This window comes from Squalius cephalus (assembly GCF_949319135.1).
Source record: "Squalius cephalus genome assembly, chromosome: 20".
Lineage (NCBI taxonomy): Eukaryota > Metazoa > Chordata > Actinopteri > Cypriniformes > Leuciscidae > Squalius > Squalius cephalus.
Genome location: NC_137141.1, coordinates 12,244,802 through 12,265,286, shown reverse-complemented (window position 1 = coordinate 12,265,286; position 20,485 = coordinate 12,244,802). Strand labels below are relative to the sequence as shown.

At 36.9% G+C, this 20,485-nt stretch overlaps 1 protein-coding gene across 6 annotated transcripts in view; it reads left to right on the top strand.

The window, feature by feature from the left end:
• mipol1 (mirror-image polydactyly 1) overlaps positions 1–20,485 on the top strand; it is an 88,441-nt gene that overhangs the window by 58,721 nt on the left and 9,235 nt on the right. For 4 of the 6 annotated variants that reach the window (XM_079853984.1, XM_079853982.1, XM_079853983.1 and 1 more), the window contains exon 12: positions 9,657–9,757. In XM_079853984.1, coding sequence (XP_079710110.1) covers positions 9,657–9,757 — 101 coding nt within the window. The remainder of the gene's footprint in view (positions 1–9,656; positions 9,758–20,485) is intronic. The other 2 variants (XM_079853985.1, XM_079853987.1) reach the window with 1 other exon arrangement.

The following is a 20,485-nucleotide window of genomic DNA, read 5'->3' as shown; positions in this document are numbered from 1 at the left end:
GATGTCACGAGCCCTCGGGTTAGCCCACGCTAGCTTTCACAGAATGCACACGCTTGCCGAAACACACCAGGGGTGTTTGCCAACAACACCATCCTCGAATCCGACCTTCACCGTACGAGCAGTCCCCCGTACTTGCACACGGTCGCCCCTGGACCCTTTATCAGCCCGTCATTACACTCTCCACTGTATCATTCATTAACTTCTATTTGCTCTCTCCTGCTCTTGTTTTCCAGCGATTTGCAGCGATAGACTGGCGGCCGCGGGTGTCTGTTTGACAGGGTTTTAGGATGACACAGGCTGGTCAGTGTGCTGCGATGCCTCGCTGCGGGTCTGTCAGGGAGACGCAGGGCAAACACGGGCCTATTTGATTTGCTGTATTTATCTGATGCAGCCAGAGCCCTTGAGTTTAATGCAGAGTGCTGTAAAAGGCCCGTCATTAGATAGAGCTATGTAAACATGCACTGAGAGAGACTTGGGCGAGCAGGGGTGCTGAGTCAGGGTCGGACCTGTACCTGAACACACTGACTTAACCCGCGTCTTAGCTGGATACATTCACACACTCACTGCATTTGTTGTAATCATCCACTTAACCTCATCGCCCAATGGGCTGCAGGTGTCAGAGGGGAGGTTGAGCTTGTGTTATTATTAGCATTCATGGTGAAATAGTTTTTACACTGTTTTATTCATCACATACATATCAGTGCAATGGTAGTGAAATAGTGTACCATCTCTAAATGGCTCATGGCTAATAAAAAAAGGTTTGCGACTGTCGACTAGTCAACTAATTGTCCAACAACTGACATTTGAATGTATACACCTCACTAGTTCAAACATAAGTTGTTAGACGTAAAATGTCTAATATAAAATTTTTATAGTTTTATAGGGTAAAACCCTCTCTCAGAAAATTATTTAGAAAATTATCTAGATTTATTATTAACACTATTATTATTATAAAACGTTAATCTACATAATTAAATAATCAATAATCATTTTTTTTATTTAATGTTTTATTATTAATTTATTTTACTTAATATATTATTATTAAATGGTTATTATGGTGTTGTTTTTTTTTTTTTTTTTTTTTTTATTAATTACTTAAAAAAAAATTTTTTATTAATTACTTTTTTTTTTTTTTTATAAATTTATTTATTTATTTTATTATTTATTTTTATTTATTAATATTTAGTGCTGGGAAAAAATTAATCGCGATTAATCGCATCCAAAATAAAAGTTTGTGTTTGCATAATATATATGTGTGTACTGTGTATAATTATTTTGTATATATAAATACACACATATGCATGTATATATTTAAGATTTTTATTTATTTATATATAAATTATTTATATTTATAATATAATATAAATTATGTATAAATGTATATACAGTATATACATGCAAATATTTCTTAAATAAATACATGCATATGTGTGTATTTATATATACAAAATAATTATACACAGTACACACATATATTATGCAAACACAAACTTTTATTTTGGATGCGATTAATCGCGATTAATTTTTTCCCAGCACTATTAATATTTATTTATTCCTAAAGATAAATGTTAAATTACCTTGTTGGTCCTTTTTTTGTGTTACATTCAGCTCTGATTTTTAAAAAGTGGTTTAATGAAATATATTTCAGATATTTATTTAGGCTTTTTCTAGGCCTGTAATCACTTGCTTTGATGGTGTAGCCATATGATGAACAGAAACAAACCAATGGTGAGGGGCAAAACTGGTGATAATAATACTCCAACTCATGATATCATATGATGAGTAACAAATGCATACTGGATTGTTTGTATTTAGATGTGATGATGTGGATTGTGGTGTGAAAATGCTTTGATTCGTCTGTGCCACATGGCGACGATTACCAGTAGATAAAAAATAATGATTATTTATAATCTGGTAAAAAGTCCAGTCTGTCTCCAAGCAATTTTACTTAAGATTTCCCCCAAAAAATAAAAAATTATATTTCACATTTAAGACGGTTCGGCTGATGGCTTATTAAGAAATATATTAAATTTTGTTATTAATGTAGCACTTGGTTTTTCTATAAATCCCCTTAATTATAGATTGACTCCTGGGATTATAGAGCGGGGTTTTTAATTTAAAACGAAATGGGAACAGCTGTCGTAAAATTAGTCAACAGTGCCAGGAACATATCCACAAAACAATTTAAAAATGAACAGGACTTCCACTTATCGATTGACATTTTACTTTAAAGAAAGCCAGAGAAAATCTTCAAGGTGAAAAAAGAGTTGAGTTTAAGATGATGAGCAAAGACTTCCTTCTGAAATCTTTATATTTAGCTTTTAGCTCACACTAACTTTCAGGGATTTCATTTGGATGATTAATTTCTAGGTTTTTAATCGACAGGCTCTTTAGAGAATGTTAACCGGTGTTCTTTTTATCATGGAAGATAATGATGGTAAAGATAGGCCAGTTGTTTTTCTTTTTCTTTTCAATTAAGATGTAAATTAGGGGCGTATTTTAGCGTTTGTTGTCATTTCATCATCATATTTCACCAGAACAGCAAAGCACCTGCAAAGTGTTTTTTGGCTCGTGACTTTTGTCAGTTGATATCACCCGGGGCTATTCCTTGTCTTATCTCTTCAGTCTCATTTTCACCTCAGCGCATGTAAAAGAACCTGCTCAACAACTATAAGAGCTTTATTGTTGGTCAGGCTTTGCTATCTTTGTGGTCACCAATTGCCTGCAGTAAAAAAAAATGGCCTACAATACAGCCCCCATAACAAAAACAGACTAAATAATGTCTAATTAAAATCGAATACAGCCAGAAGGTGTATATAAGGATGTGCGTGTTTCAAACACACATTTAATCTGTTTGCATCCTTACCCCTTGTGTGTGTGTGTGTGTGTGTTTACCAGTTATTTTTAGCTCATTTGATTATGAATTCAGCGCCGTTTAACGCATAACTTAAATCGCGTAACACATATTTAAATCTATTCCGCAGTCTGTCAATTCAATCTGGGCCTTTGTTTAAGAAGAATGTGTTAATGGGAAATCTTGACTATAATGTGAAATGTGTGTGAAAGCAGGTTTATGTGAACCAATTTTATTCTAATTTCATGAGAACCTTTTTGGGAATGACCTGACAGGAAGCAAGGTTCATTTAAGGGACAAAGACTGTTTAATGTTTCAGTTAGTCTGTAATATTTCAAATTAGCTTACATTAAAATAAGAGAGATGCAACGTATACGGCTGGTTTTAGTTTGAAGCGTGCACGTCCCTCTAAATGCTGAGTGGGGGATGTGGACAGGCTCGCGGGGGCCGTTGTGAAGAGCTCTGCCCTCGCTCTGAACCACCTGTGTTTGCTCTGCAGCTTTTCTCTTCTGCATTGACAGCAGTGAAGGGATCTCACACGCCTGCTCCTGCCCCCATCACTCTCTTGGCCTTCATCGTTCTGTCCAGACCTCACCTTTAACTTCTTCTGAGGGGCCCTTACTGATTTCATCTCAGGGATGTGATTTTTTACGCATTTTTCGACCTGAAAAGTGTGAACAGCGTGAATTGCGTAAATTTGAGAAAAAAATTGTTTGGGGTTATGATGATTGAAATCGCGAAAAGACCTTAAACCATTACTAAATAAATGGAAAATTGTTAAAGCGCCAAATGCGAGTAAAAATCTGCGTAGGAATGGTGTTACCCACCAGTTGCTTTTAACTTTTTTATGAATTTTAACAATGCATGGTTGTGAGAGAGAATGTGGTATGGCTTTGTGCGGTCATCATATCGCAATGGTTGTAATGTAATTATATAAATATAGTCTGACGCGCTGCATGTTTCAGAGTAAAGCCAAAGCGCAGCACTGTGTTCATTTTCAGTTTCGATTCACAGTAAATTTACATTCAAACCTGGCGCAGCATGCCAGATTTAATACCAGTGAATTAACACTAACATCTTGTCACATTTTAATTAAATGAGCTAACTCTGATTATAGTGAACAAGTTATATAAGTGGTTCTCAATCTCAACCTTTTTGACTTCAAGGCCCTCTTTGCCCAAAACAATATTCAAAGGCCCTTCGACCTAATCTCATGAGAAAACTAATAAGGTGACAATTTCGTATGCATTTTCTTCGAAAACAAATGATTTTTGAAAAAAAAAAAAAGGTAAGCATTAAGGTCTAAGCAGATCATATGGAAACGTTGACATTGTACAAATTCATGCTAATTAGTCACCAATTTTCCAAAATAGTTAAAAATAGTGAAGTAGTTAAAAATAGTACAATTGTTTTGCCATGAGAGTGTGTTGGGCCCTCCTATATAAGCTGAAATGTACCTCTGGTCTGGTACTTCTGTTGTAATAATTAGTTTAATGTAGGGCTGTCAAACGATTAATCGCAATTAATCGCATCCAAAATAAAAGTTTGTTTTTACCTAATACATGTGTGTGTACGGTGTATAATTATTTTCTATATATAAATACACACACATGCATGTATATATTTAAGAAATATTTGCATGTATATACTGTGTATATATATTTATATTATATATAATTTATATTATATATAAATATTTTATATATAAAAAACACATTTTCTTAAATATATATATATATGCATGTGTGTGTATTTATATATAGAAAATAATTATACTCCGTACACTGACATAAATTATGTAAACACAAACTTTTATTTTGGATGCGATTAATCGTTTGACAGCCCTAGTTTAATGTTTTACATCTGTATTTTTTTTCTTCTGCTTTTTAAATAAGATTTTTCATTTAAATAATTTTAAGACTTATTGGGCCCCCAAGGAAGTTTGCAGAGGCCCCGGCCCCCTGCTTGAGGACCTATGATTCTTTTATGGTGCTTTTTAGACTTTAATAGTCCATGTTGACTATTTCGTCCTATAGATAAACCTGGACATCCTTCAAAAGGATTCCTTTTGTCTTCCACATGACAAGAGAACGAGTAAATTGCTCTGTTTTAAGTAGGAGCCATGGCCTAACAGCACACAAGCTGTAGATACATTGAGCCCTGGTGCTCATGCATTAAAATCTGGCCTTCATCATGTCCTGGTTCTGTTCCACCTCTAATAAATGATGGTGGTTCCTCGTAAAGATCTCTTTCTGAGCGTTCAATTCTTTGGGGATGTTTTAGTTGTACAAGGTGTGAGTCTTACTGGCGATTTAAAGCGAGAGAGATTTATGAGTGTGTTCTGCGGAGGAGGGATCTCATGCGTTTGGCCTTTTTGTTGTCAGGCGAGGATGCAAGTCTTTTGTCTCTGACCTGTAGAGCTGAATATGTTTGATCACACATCATCTGGTGACAGGCTTGGAAATAGAGAAGGGGTGTGTGTTTCACAGGATTAGTCCTTATAATCAAATGGTCCAGTTCAAATTTGTGTTACATGTGTTAGTGTAATGTTTCATAGCAGTTAGTTGTTTGCTTAACAGTTTAGCAGATATGTTTATGCATTTATTAGAAGCTTAGTTTTGCATGACCATTTTTCACCCCTCCCTGTGAAAGTAAAAGTGCTGTTTTTGTTACTGTAGCTTTAAGACTTCTACATGTAAATGACCCATGTTATGGTTAACTAACCTTTGCATAGTGGTTTAGTGCACACTGTTGTTCATCAGGGCTGGCCAATGTGCTAAATACAGAGTTGATATGATTTCATAAATGGTCTGAATAGACTGCTTCGGGAGTCTTATAACACGTTTCGTACAAGGTTTAAAGTACTTGAATTTGACTTTTTGAAATGTAAGTCCTGGAAAACCCTTGAAAACAGCCATATTTATGAAAATGTACTTGAAAAGTGCTTGAATTATTGAAAGACAATTTATGTGAAATTAGAGTTTCATTTAATTTTCACGCAATATTAACGCTGCAGCCCGTCTGATGTAGATATAGAGCCATTTCGCGTGGCTATGAGTGTGATATTGCTCATATAAATATCCAAAGTATATGATACAGCTTTCATTCTTGAGGTCAATCATGTATTTTGAATAAGGAAAGCGATATCTTTGTCATAGTATCCTTTCAATGGTTAAAGTTACCACAGTCATTGCATGTGCTGCACTTCATTAAAACAAAACGGTACAAATAGTTATTTGTACATTGTATTTAATGGTTTATTTCTATTTATCCATTTACCTTTTTTAGAATTTGAAAGATAATAAAGATATTGTTTGATAAGTGAGATCTCTGATTGTAGTCCTTGAAAACCAGAAAAGTAGTGCTTGAATTTTATTTGACAGTATCTTATATTTATTTCAATAGAGCAAGAAAGCGTTGGGTGACCTCTGACATGATACGGGCCGTGCTGCTTTAAATGAGCTTCAGTCAGCGACGGAGCGGACTGTGACACCGCTGATAACCTCCATCACATCCTCCTCTCCCCACTGGGTCACAAAGGCCACGACCAGCCCACCTCTGCCCCACCAAACGCTCGCTCATAAAGGTCAAGGCTGCGACCCTCCTTTGCAGGGCTTAATCTCTACAGGTTAACACGTTACTCTGGGAACCTAATTTGGATAATATTGTAATGAATGCTGATAAAATACATAAGATTAAAAGAATTGCGCTTTGAAGTCGAGCTCCCCTCCCTGTTGGAGAAAAGTACATATTGACTTTAGAGGTTTGAGGCTTTTTGATGTTCTCTTTGACTTTCGAGACCTGCACTCCAGTAATTAGAGTGATTGGGGAACCAGCGGAAGCTGCATGTGCTTATGGGTAAAAGTGTTTCAGGGATTTAAATGCACCGGTGTTCGAGTCATAGGCCTGTTTCCGTTGCAGTCATGCGTTGTGTTACTTATCTAAAGCATGCAAATATTGTATTTGCTTATGTGTCTTTAGTCTGCAGTTGAAGATTTTTTTTATTGCACACCGTATCATAGGCGTATAACGGTGCACTGCGCTCACGTTGCCGTGAAGCATTGCAGGTTGATTTCAGCAAAGAAAAGAAACTCCCCAATCCAGTGCATCTTGATAAGATACCGCTCGATGTCAAACGGGTGCCTCATAGAATCCGAATGCGTTTTGCAGACAATGCATCAATAAGATGAAACCTTTAAAGCTTTATCACAGTTTACGATACACCCCGAAGATAAGGCACGGACAGCATTCCTGTGTTTCTGAAGAAAACTTGAAATTTCAAGCCTATCAACGACACACCTCAATTTGACAAACCCCAGATTATAGCAAAAGTTACTAAAGAGTCATTCATCTCTAGTGCTTATGATAACTCCAAGTCTTGCATTCCTTTGAAGGAATAGTTCAACGAGGAAATATAAATATTGTCAATGTTTACTCGCCAACATGTCATTCCTAACCTGTATGCCTTTCTTTATACTGTGGAACACAAAAGGAGACTCTTTGATGAATGTGCTCTATATTTCAGATTGTCTGAAGTAATACAATAACTTTTAATGAAGAACAGGCCATAATTTACCTTAAAATGTCACCCCCTCACCGGGATTATTTTGCCCCCTCAGTCAAGACGAATGTGAAAATAGATTTTAATGATGAAATAGAATTAGACTATTTTTAAAAAATCACAATTACTGCATAGGCTTTCTAGGATTAATATTAGGCTGCTATAGCAACTGTTTCAGTCACAGTTTGAATGGCACATTTTACACATTAACCTACAAACTTTCCTCGCCACAAAGAATCCAGCGATACATTTTCATGTTTAGAGGGCTCGATAATTGGTCGTAGTTGGTTTATTAATTCTCTGTATAGTTATTGTTTGTCAACGGTTGCAGTTCAGACTGTTCTGATACCATAAAGTTATGCAACCCGGTCGCAATGAGTGTGTTACGTTACTTAGTGAAGCACTCACGATGAGCATGTGATTTATAGTAAAGCAGACACATTTCATTACTTTTGGTGGTGGTGTCATGGTAACTTGTCTGTATTCATCGTAAAACTGCATTTAAGACATTTAATATTTGGTGGTCTAATACATGTTTATTTCATGTTGGTAAATATGTTGGTATTTTATTGTTTTATGTAAGTATTTAATGCTCTGTATTTGCTCAGTAGCTTTTAGTTTAATAGTTTTAGCAGTGTCAGGTTTGTTTACGGTCCAAAAAAACTGAATGGGCCACATATTATAAAAGCCGACCAATCAGGTTGTGAACATATCCCTATGTCTTTAGGTTCTATATCTTTTGGTTCGATGATAAAAATGCCAGTCTGAACTCTAAGCGGACCAGAACTCAATGTTTTGGGGGATTTTTTTGGTCCGGACCAAATGAACCAAGCAAACCGAACTACAAGTGTGAACACACCCTTATTGCTAGCAAAAACAATTTCAAAGAAACCAGCAAGTAACACATTAAATTAAACATGAAATATTGAAAAACTGACAGTGTTTTCCATTAAAATGTACACCAAGAATCTTTTATTTACACTTTTGAAAAATATTTTTTTTACTGTTTGAAAAAACATGTGGCAAAGTAAATGACATATTTTTCATTTTTGAAACAGAACTATTCTCCAGTTCTTTCTCTTTTAAACCCCTCTCTTGTCTTTTCCTCTCCGTTTATCTCTCCCTGTCTTTGTCCTCCGTCTGTCTCTCGGGGAGTATATTGCAGGACTTTACAGTAGCGCAGGTTGTCATGTTTGTTTAGACAGCCTCCATTGTGTCTGTCTCCTCACCCAGCTGTTGAAAGGATGAGCCCATCAATACATCTGTTTCAACGGCAGGTCATTAGCAAGGGCTTTATTGTGCCACAGGTTTAGGCACTGAGAGGTAGGGGACAGTGTTTACCCGGCCTTCCCCACACCCACCGGCTCAGGGATCCCTCGGTCTCACGACACACCGCTTCTGAGTAGGTGCTGAGTTAGAAGACAATAGAGTCAATTGGATCCCCCTCAGTGTGAGTTTCTCCTTGTGTGCGCACGAACGAATGAATGAAGTTCAGTTGGAGTTCAGATGGATATCTGTCTGACATTGGCGATAAACAAAATTTAACGAAATCTTTAGACGAGTATACTCTATGAAACAATAGAAGGAGAAACCTTTCTGTTGTGTAGAAGAAGACAGTTTACGTTAATGTTCACCATAGCGCCCGCACAGCAATGCTGTTATGAATTGCATTTCACACACATTTTGTGTGAAATTGAGCTTGCATAGCTTACTTTTGCTCTCACATACTGACGAAAGCACAGGGCATGTGACATTTTCTGTTTATCTGGTTTGATTCCTTGCTGTTACAACATTTTAGTATTTGTATTTGTATATATTCAGAAGTTTTTAGACCCAGCACTGGCTATAAATCATGTCCGTTTTGGCTAATTGATTTTACTAGTTTCCTAGTTTTTTTTATGTATTAAATAAATTTTTTACATTTTAAAATATATATATATATATTATTTTTTTTCTGGGGTTTTTTCTTTGTGCTTCTTTGAGGTTTAGTTAGTAGATAATAAAGTAAAGAACAAGTAAATATTGTGTATGAATTAATTTAAACCATTTTTATTTATTCATTATTTATTTTCATTTTTTATTTTAAACTTATGGTAAAAAACTATATCAGCCATACTCTAGTACTTCTCCATTTCTTTGTGTTTATTAAAGGTTTAGTTTTGTCATTTGAGCTGTCCATACATGAAGTGTGTTGTAAGAGAGCTTTATATGATCTGACATGCATTTCTTCAATCTCTACAGCTTGAGGAGGAGCTTCAGGAAGCCCAGAGAGAACGAGATAAAGCCCTGGTGCTCAGCCGCACACTGGAAGAAGAGCTGCAAACCCTACACAGGTATCACAGGTGAACCACCTCACCGTACACTGCACAGTAACAACTCCTTAAATGACTCATTTGATGCATTGTACAGTTTGTTTGAGTTGTAATGGAGCATGAACCTGCTGTGACTTGCTTTAAGTGTTCAGTGAATTTGCAAATAAATAGAGGTGCAGGACATGGTGTTTTATCTAGACTAGAGGATTGTAATAATTCAGGTTATGGATATAATATGTTGAGGTCAGTGCAGGAATTAGGGGAAAACCTTTGCATGGCATTCCAGAGTAGAGGAACCAGGTGGGCTTTGTTTTAGAGGTGGTCCAGTCCATCAACAGTTGATTCTGAAGGTTAATGCATGTCACAAAACCATAGTTTCATATAGCCAGTGTACGTTGTTGCAACATGGGACCTGGTAAATGTTTTGCAGATTTTGTCAGATTGACAGATTGAAGCTTTCCATTTTAAAGAGAACTTTCTATTTTTGTGTGCAATATGTAAGGTCTGTGAGTAGTGGTAGTTTGAGGCTACTTGTACCATTGTTCACCTAAGCACATTAGTCAACAGTAAAAAGGCCCCGATATCCTCGCGGACAAGTTATTTTTCCTTCTTCGCCTAGGGGTAAAAAGATGTTTGAAATACCTGAGCAGCAGTATACTGTTAGAAAACATCCTGATATCGCCTACGCTGCTGAGAGCGGCGTTTAGATGAATATGTAAATATGAGCTGCTAGCTTTCCTCTCAATAGCAAAATAAAAACGCAAAAAAAAAATGGCAGTGTTGAGAAAACAGCAGTTAAGAAAGCATCTGATCATAGCGATGTGGATATGTTTGCACAAGCTCTGCAATTCAGCATTCCAGTCATGTTGCGTTTATTTATATAGCACTTTAGATTGCTTTAAAACAAGCAGTTTTACACTAAAATGAAAAACAGTTTCAGTGTCTCATTCAATTAGAAGTACAACTTCAGTTTCTATTATAAAGCAGTTCTCCAATGTGTTCATGTTTATACTCATGTATGACTTCATTAAGAGCCAGATCCACCTATTACATCATCACGTATTCACGAGTCATAGGTAGTATGGTAGTATGAAGGTGTTCACCAGCTGGAGCAAATGAACTTCGTTTTGGCCTGATTTTGTTCAAAATGATGTCATACCTGTGTGTTCTTTGATTTTGCTTATGTATATCAGGGCCTTAAATGGGTCCTATTATGCCCTTTTACGAAGTCTTGTTTTTTTTTCTTTGGGAGTACTAGAAAATGTTTTCATGCTTGATTGTTCAAAAAAACACATTATTTTTCAAATATTTTACCTCTCTCCCCAGTCAGGTTGAACGCGTCGTTTTCAATTAAGCTCCAATTAAGCCCCAATTAAGCACGAACTTTGCAAGCACGGATTTCACAGGACATTTCAGAGTGGTATGTTTTTTTTATGGTAATTTTCTTATAGATACAATGTTATCCACCATTTAATCATATTTGTTGGAAAACTATGGTAAAACAAACAGTAATCGATCATAAAATCATGGATAATTTTCTTAAAGCTGCCGTCGGCAATTTTTTTTTTACCATATTCAGTGAAATCGACACTATAATCCGACAGAACAACATAAATAAGGTGGTTTTAGAAAAAAACCCGAGCTTCTAACTCCACCTGGAGCGTGTTATTTGTTTTGCAAAAATCCACCGCTCCCGGATCATCGGGTCCAATCAGCGCGAGGGGGGTGTGAGATCTGACTGTCAATCACAGGTCGTGCACACGCCACAGATCCCACTCCCCCCTCGCGCACGTTACAATCACATGCACACTCCTGAAGTTCGCACAATAACGAAGAGTGATGGCGGAAAAGATTCCAATTCCTCGGTTAACCTCAAGAGCTTGGAGGTCAGAGCTTACAACATTTCTTCTCGACAGGTAATTGTGCTTTATCAACCATTTACTTTATGAGTACTCCATGGTGTTGATCGATGCTGATGAGACGGGCGCGTTCACAGAAAAGCTGGTGCACACGCAATGACCAGCACGAACTTGATGGGAGGGTATTAGTTGATAGTGGGGGAGGGGCATGAGAGTTGTAAAAATTCAAAATTTTGGCTAAGTCCACTCAATCTTCCAGGGTTGCCGACTGCAGCTTTAAGGGGTGGTGAACAGTCTTACAAAAGCAAGAGTTTACAAAAGCTAAAGTAAACACTACATCAATACTGTAATGTTAGTTAGCAGGCTAGCGGAGGCAAAGCTTTGCCATGCGTTTACATCATAGCTATCATAGCAACTACATAAAGCTTATAATTGGAATTGTTAATAGAAAACACAACTACAAAAAAATAAGACAAACTTACAAGTTGTGATCCATAAACAAGAGATTGTCCCGGCAAAATGGGAATGGATACCTCTTTCAGGAGAAACTTTTGTGCGTATAGCCTGCATTGTACTCTCTTCTGGAAGCTATTCTCCATAAAATGTGCAGCGCACAGACAAACTAGGTGAGATTGAGGTTAAAATATTCAGGAACAGTGTTAAAAATTAATTTTAAACTTTCTAAGTTCATCAGCCTTAGGACAACCTTTTTCCGGGGTGTAAAAACAGCGACAACAACACTTCCTCTTCTCTAAAGCAGCCCAACATTGCCTCACCCTCTTTGTCGTGTGTTCCCGGGGGCGGGGTTTATGTAAATATTAGGGTTTGTGATGTCACCAACCCAGGAAGAAGCTCGATGTAGTCCCTACCAGCCATTTGTTGTAGTCCTTAAAAAGCGATATCTGTAAAAGAAAATATCTCCCTTTGCATTGAACTTTGAGCGCCGCAATTGCAGATGTTGTTTATGCTCAAACAGCAACATTACACACAAACTAAAGTTAAAAAAGTTAAATCATAATCAAAGACCCCTTTAAACCTTTTTCCTGTTGAACTCCTTCTTTTGGTCGTTTATTTGACAACCAGCAGTAGAATGGCTGGAATGTCGATGAGGTGGTTTCTCAAAACTTGCATAATCAAAAAAGATCCTTGTTGCTTCTGATTCAAGCAGAAAGCATGCTTCATGCATTTAGTCTGATCACTGTCCAGCTTTATAACAGATTATGAACATTTGAAACTGGCTTTTATGTGTTTAGTTTGCTTTGTCCAGGGAAAAATAAATCGCTTGGGTTGAGTGCAGTGAGTCATTAGATTACCGCAAACTCATGTTCTCAAGGATTGGAGCGTTCGTGAATTTATGATCTCGAGCCACGTCTCCTGCAGACGCTGTCAGAGGTCTGTCCACATCTAGATCCTCATAGCTGTTTTGCTAGAGCGCAAAAGCCTCCAGAGGTACCGACCGCAAACGTTTCAGCATCACCTAACATCTGATTGTTTTGGCCTGCGAGTTGAACTCTGTGCTTATTTAAGGTTTTATTCAAAATGATAGTCGGGGTCTTAAATAACCAAACCAAACTGTTCCCAGTGGTCGTGATGGACTACCGCAGACCCACCCTCCGCGGTTCTTGTCTTCCTGCCAGAGGGCTTGTTTGCTTTACTTGGGGTTTATCTGTCAGTGAGGACGGCTTTGATAGATGATATGGAGTAAATACATTTGGCTCATAAACTGGTCGTGCTGGTTAAGTGAGCTGCGTCCGGTTTCACCGAGACGTACATCCGTGTGTATCAAGGACTTTCCATTTGCATTCGTCACATCTTATTAATCCCCTCCGCATCTCATTGTGCATGATTTCGTGTTTGTGTTTCACTCCAAAAGGGTTTTACCACCTGATCGTGCCATAGGAGAACTTTTGGTAACAATTTAAAATAAGATTTTTTAGCATTTGGTAACACTGTAGTCTAGGTCCAATTCTCACTGTTAACTAGTTTGCTTATTAGCATGCATTTTTACTAGGATACTGGCGGTTTATTAGTACTCATAAAACACATATTATTGCCTTATTCTGCATGACCATATTCTACATGCCTTAATCCTACCCAATACCTAAACTTACAACTACCTTACTAACTATTAATAAGCAGTAAATAGGAGATTGAGGCAAAAATTGTAGTTAAAAATTGGTGAGAATCTGAAGTGACTCATGTTTATCAATTATTGTTAATTATTACATATGCTAATACAGTTTTACAAACATAAATTACCAGTGAGCAATGGTAGAATACTGTTCAAAAGGTGCATTTATTTGATGAAAAACACAGTGAAAAAGTAATATTGTAAAACATTTTTACCATTTAATACATTTTCAAGAAAACATTCTTATTATTATCAATTTTGAAAACAGTTGTGCCACTTAATATTTGTGTGGAAACTGGATTCATTTAGGAATAGAAAGTTCAAAAGAAGCATTAACTTAATGGAAATCTTTGTAATGTTATAAATGTCTTTACTGTCACTTTTGATCCATTTAATGTATCCTTTCTGAATAAAATAATTTATTTCTTTATAAAAATCACACAAAATCAATAAAAACTGTAACAGTATTGTTCATTGTTAATTCATGATACCTAATGCATTAACTAATATTAACAAATTGAACCATAAAGGGTTACCAAATGTTTTACGGCCCTTTTAACTATTTTCTAGTTCTTTAAAAATTATCCAGAAACTAACTTGCTTATCTGAATAATCGTTAATGTTCTGAGGAACTTTTTAATCTCCGCAGAATCATATATACCTCTTTTGATGTGTGTACATGGTGCTCGGCTGACTCAGTTTGGTACTACACACCCAAACTCACTTAATCTGAGAAGAGTTCTCACTCTTGTAGTCTTTTTGTCTGTCCCAGCAGGAGGAGGAGAAGGAACACATTGTATTTCCCCAGACAATCTGCATTGTGTGAGCGTCAGGGTGTCCAGCGCTGGTCCGCAGCCCCTGCCAATGTGGTTTCAGCGCTGAACCTTTAAAAGGAGAATCCTCCAGGCCCAACAAAGGCCAGAGTATGACTGCGTGTGTTTGCTCTCAGGATTGCCCGACCACCTCCATTGTGTCTTTTAGGATAACAGACAGTCTATGTCACATGAAAGGGCAGTGAACAGATGAGAGAGAGAATCGGGGTGGTAGAAAAAAACGTCTGCAGTGTGAACCTCTGGCTCTGATAGAGCCTGCTCCGAATAGTCCAACGCTCCCCTCTGATGAAGAGAAACAATTTTGTTCACTTGGGGTGGGTTGTTTTAATAGGTTATCATTGGCCGGCCGGTGAAGGAGAGGTTAGACTGTGAGTTTAAGGTGCTTTGTTTGAGCGTCAGCCAGGAAGGAGGCAGCGCTGGATAGACATGTATTAACACCCCATACGACCCAACTCCCCAGTGATCACTCATTATCACACATGCTAACAGATCAACCTGTCAACAGCTCAATAGTCATTAGCAGATACAGCGTACACATACATGAGCTCTCTTTTTCCAATACTCTTTCACTACACTGCAAGCCAAAGAGCTCGATTTCATTTTTTTTGTTTTGTGAATAGGCAAATGGATTGTCTTAAACTGACCTGCATGCATAAAACAACATACTTTAATATGTACATCAAAACATCAACACATTTCATTTGATCATTTATTATGATATCATATTTTTATATTTTATGAAGTTAGAAGAAATCCATAAATAAATCTTACTATGGATTCGTATTACATGAACATTACCTCCTATTGTTAATGCTAATATGTATTGCATTATATACTTTTATATGGTCATATATAATAATATATTTTTTATAGTTTAGATTATCATTATAAATTTGAAATATTTATTACAAAATTCATTCTGTGTCATTACAGAAGGAAAGTATTCATTTATTTAAAACAAAAAAATCGTACTGTCCATAAACTTTTGTACTGTGTATGGACAGTACACATGTATAAACAGATTTGAGCCAGTCTATTGCGGAGTCTCTCTCTCATTTTGGTATTTGATATTTATGTTTATTATTAACTTTATTTATGAGGTAACATAGCAGCAAAATGTCTGATCTTTACAGAGATTTCTAATCATTCATCTCTCAGCGAACTGATTATTTTTCAGTGGCGTTTATTTCCATTCTTCTTATGTTTTCCCCCTTTTCATTCAAACCCCTGCCCATTGGGCTGAAATGACTTATTTCTGAGAAATCCTTGGATGTTGATAACACCAGTAGTTATGCCACATAGCTAGATGGAAACTTTGAATTTATGTGATATTTATAACGCCTGTGGCATTAACAGACTTTATCCCCAAAACAGAGCAAACTGCGTCCACTGCATTAGCCGTCTTTGCCGTTCTGTGCAGCAAAATACATTTTGTAGATTGCGTGGAACCCCTCCCGGCAAGCAGTGGCTCCTTTATCCAAACGCACAGCAGCGTTCCTGCCCAGGCTCAGCGCAAGAAATTGAAAAAATGAAAGAGAGCGAAAAATTCATTAGCGAGTGATCAAAACTTTGGTGTTGTTGTTCACCATTGGGTGTGGTCTCATATTTCTGTTTTTTATTGAGGGAACGAGAGGTGTAGAAACTACCATGGCTTTATCAGCAGCTGTCAGCATGAGTGATTGGTGTAAGGAATGGTTGAAAGTGGGATGTGGACGCTAGTTAGTTTATATCCACCACAGGTTGCCATAGACGTCTGCCTCTGTCTTAGCTGCGGTCTCTATGTACTTTTTTTGCCTGTAGATAAGTACTCTAAGTAGGGTATTTTACATTTCCCATCTGATAGCATTTTGTGGCAGTGTTAATGTTTAACTGGGCTGTAGAGTTAGAGGGCAGGTTCGTTGGGATCCCTCCCATGGGATCAGGTATCTTACGGTTCTGGTTAATGTTTAACAGACTGCTCGGATTGCCTGTCGGGCGGCCTTTATAACTAGAGAAACACACACCACGTTAAACGAGTAGCATACTGTATGTTTGTTTGAATACATTGAATTATAAGCATTTGTTTTATTAGCGGTTATTGCTGAGTCACTATTACTTTTGCTCATACAGTACACTGTAAAAAAATGTTTTTTGTTAAAGTTTGAAAGATTACTGAAGTATGTTTTTTTTTACAAGAAAATACGATTTCAGTCTTTCTACTTCTACTTCATGTTTAATTCAATGTTACTTGTCATTTCTTTGTAATTAATTGTGATTTAAAATTTTAAAAACTTACTAGCAATTTCTAAATGAAACTTTTTCCTCACCATTTTTAGTGTACTTAAAGCTACACTGTGTAATTTTTTTAGTTGATTCTTAGCAAAAAACACTTAGTTCTTTCAAAAATATATGTGCTCATTAATGTATATTTACTTCTTTCAAGTAATAAAGTATTCTCGTAAGTTTATAATCTGCCATTGAAAGTACATACGGGTGAGGGGTTCGAATGCCGGTCGCCATGTTGAAACTACATTAGCCAAAGAGGGACATACCTGTAAATTCAAGCTTTGCCTTTTGCGTTTTTCACTCAGTGACACCGTGACGAATGCGAGGGGGAGATTACTCGCGAGTCGCGACTGCCGGCAGATTTTAAAGATATGTGTGTGCGTGTTCACTCACATTTGATTTTAAAAAAGAGAGAAATAAAACGTCAACGCGACAGACAAATCAGCAAGACCAAAGTCAATATTGGAGTAACTTTTCCCAGATGGAAAGAGCTCATGAGGAGCAAAGATTTTAAAACGGACGCCGAAGTTGCCTGCTTTCTTCTCGACAGGTAATTCAGCCTATTTGTGTAAATTTGAAGTTTTATAGTTGCTTGTCTAACCATAGCATGGTTCTGCATAACGCCAGAACGACCTCTAGTATAACTTCATCCTCACATCAATGGTGAAAAAGTATTGTTTACCTTGTAACATAAATCTGTGCTGTGACGGATCACAGGTGATGAATAGTTTTAAAGGCGCAATTTTTTAAGCTATATAAAAAAAGGACACTGCAAATTTTAGTTATTTTTAATTGCTTTTACTTTGTACACATTGTAACGTTAGCCTAATCTGATTATGCTGGGATAGCCGATTCCAAGGGTGACGTTTACCTCCTGACATCTGTCCTGTAGTTTTATTCATTTTAGACGTATTATTGTTTATTATTGTCATGGACGAAGTCGATAACTGGAAGCCATGTTAATCTTGGAATAATACGGCCACCGTAGGAGTTAAAACGCCCTCGGAATTGAAAGGAACAGAAACTAATATTCACTGGGTAGTCATATACAATTTCACCACTAGATGGGGGAAAAATTCACACAGTGTAGCTTTAAGATTAGTGATTTAAACAAACCCCTAATCTTGTAAATGGAACCTCAATATTGTCATTTATTCAGACTTATTCAAACTGATTTTCGCCTGGTGGACAATAAAACAACTGAAGAAAAAAAAAACATAGACTTAAATTGAAGGTGCAACAATTACAAGTAACGTAAGTTACGCAATCCGATTACTTTTTTCAAGTAACGAGTAAAGTAATGTGTTACTTTTCAATTTACAACAAAATATCTGAGTTACTTTGTTTTCTCAGTCATTGACGATCACCTCTCCTGTCCCCATGTTGAGAGAAATCGAGAGTGAGTGCAGAGGCGTTGTGTGCCGTGTGAACATGATGATTTTTGTATTTCTAGACTAAATGTGAGCATGTATTTACTCATCTCACTTGCACAAAAATAGATTCAGTTTTCCTCAAAATGAATAAAAACAGTAAAATGCAAACTCAGAATATTATGCAAACATGCAATAATTAAATTTGTTCAATAACACAAATATACTTTATGTATTTACTCTCACTTTATTAACCAATGTCTTTTCTGCTGACCTTTGATGATTCCATTCAACCATATACAATAAGCAAAAATGACTTTTGATAAACATCCCATTTGTGTTTCATTTTTTTGTTTTTATTTTGCTGAAGTAAGAGTGTTGAACTTTCTTCTCCGGTGTCATTTTACTTTTAGTGTAAAAGGGCCTTAACATTTGCATTTACAACTTTTTTTTTTCATTAGCTTACAAACAAGCAAGCCCAGCCCAGGTGAGAAAAAGTAACGCAAAAGAAACGTAGCGCATTACTTTCCATAAAAAGTAACTTGTTACTTAGTTACTTTTTTAGGGAGTAACTCGATATTGTAATGCATTACTTTTAAAAGTAACTTTTCCCAACACTGAATATAACAGTAAAATGCTTGTAGTATCGTCAAACATGATTTTGCACATCCATCACAGCTTCTATTTAGATAACTGTGTTCTAGACAGGTTGAGTTTATGTGCACAGTAAAACATTTTTATTTTTTTATTTTGAAGTACAATCAGCTTGGATGTAGGTAAGGGGTTATATGTACGTTTTCGACTGTACTAAAGCATAAAAATACCGTAATATGTTTGCAGATATTTAGGAAACATGCTGGTGTATGTTCACATACTCGTTTCTCTGAAAAACGATGCTACAGCCAGTTATTTTACTTTGAAATGTGCGTTCCGTGCCGGAATGTCTGTTTTTGTTTTAATCTGTGCGATACCGCATGTTGGCAATTTACCCATTAGTATTTCACCACAAGTTGCCAGTTGGCGGAAAACACAGCATATTGCAGCCATGGAAGCCAGCGGACAAACTGGGTCAGAGATCGCAGATTCTACCCGACCTCCGCACCCATCTAAAAATCTCTTTGAACAGAAGCATATTAAAACGCGATATCAACTCATCACAAATCAATAACTCTACTCATCTACGTAAATCTCCTCACATTCCATTGTCAATTGCGCTCCTTCCTGTTCCTCTTCAAGTCTGAGCAGGAGGGGGCGGGGGAAACAACACTTTTCAATATTTTGAATTTGGACTGCAGTACCCATTTCAACCACTAGCTGTCAATCTCACATACTGCACCTTTCAACTTAAATTACATTAAACAGACTTAAAATGAGTTGAATCTTGTATAACATTGCGTAACTTATTTTGATGAGTTACACCAATGTAAAAACACATGTTGTCATAACTTATTGATCATATAATTTTTTACAGTGTGGCTATTTATGGAACTCTATCACACTGGCATCTCAGTTCCTCCGAGCAGGACATGAACGTCATATATCCAACTATAATGATTCTCATAAAGTGGGGGCCAGGATGGAAAGCCGTGTAGCGGCGAAGCGGCTGTGTGTCTGAAGTGGTAGGCGGGCTTAGATAAGATAATCCATAGTGTGGCAATGCTTCTCTGCCCTTGTTTGTCACTGTCATTGGACCTTTGTACCCAATATGTTTGCATTTAATTAAACAAAGCACACAACTTTACATCACTTTCTCGACCATCAATATCACATCAGAATTGATTACCTCAAAAAAAAAAAAAAAAAATAAAGGAAGGAAGGAAGAACCTGACATGGAAGAACTAATTAGCAAGACTGAATGAGTAATATGACTGTAGGGCAACAGCACACACACACACACATTGGCTAAGCTAAAAGAAAAAAGGTACTGGCAATCAATCATGATGTCTCTGTCACTAGACACATGGAAGCATGTGAGCCAGACAGACGTTTTGTATTGTTGGCTAATCGGGGCATTGTACCAGATGCATTGTTTCCCTAGCTAAAATGAATGCCCACTTAATATCGCTGTTGTTTTCTTTATGTCTGTGGTCGCAGGTGAGCGCTGTGTACCTATCTGCATTATAACTGCCGTTCATCTTGTTTCTGCTTGAATGAAAAGAGGAGCAGGTGTCATCATTATTTAGAGCTGATATTGATATCCCCGTGCTCTCTGTGCCGTATTAAAGCATATTATTCCTCTGCAGTTTGTTGACAGCTGTTTTTAAGCACAGAAAATTATATCTGTCTTGCGGCTTGTTGAG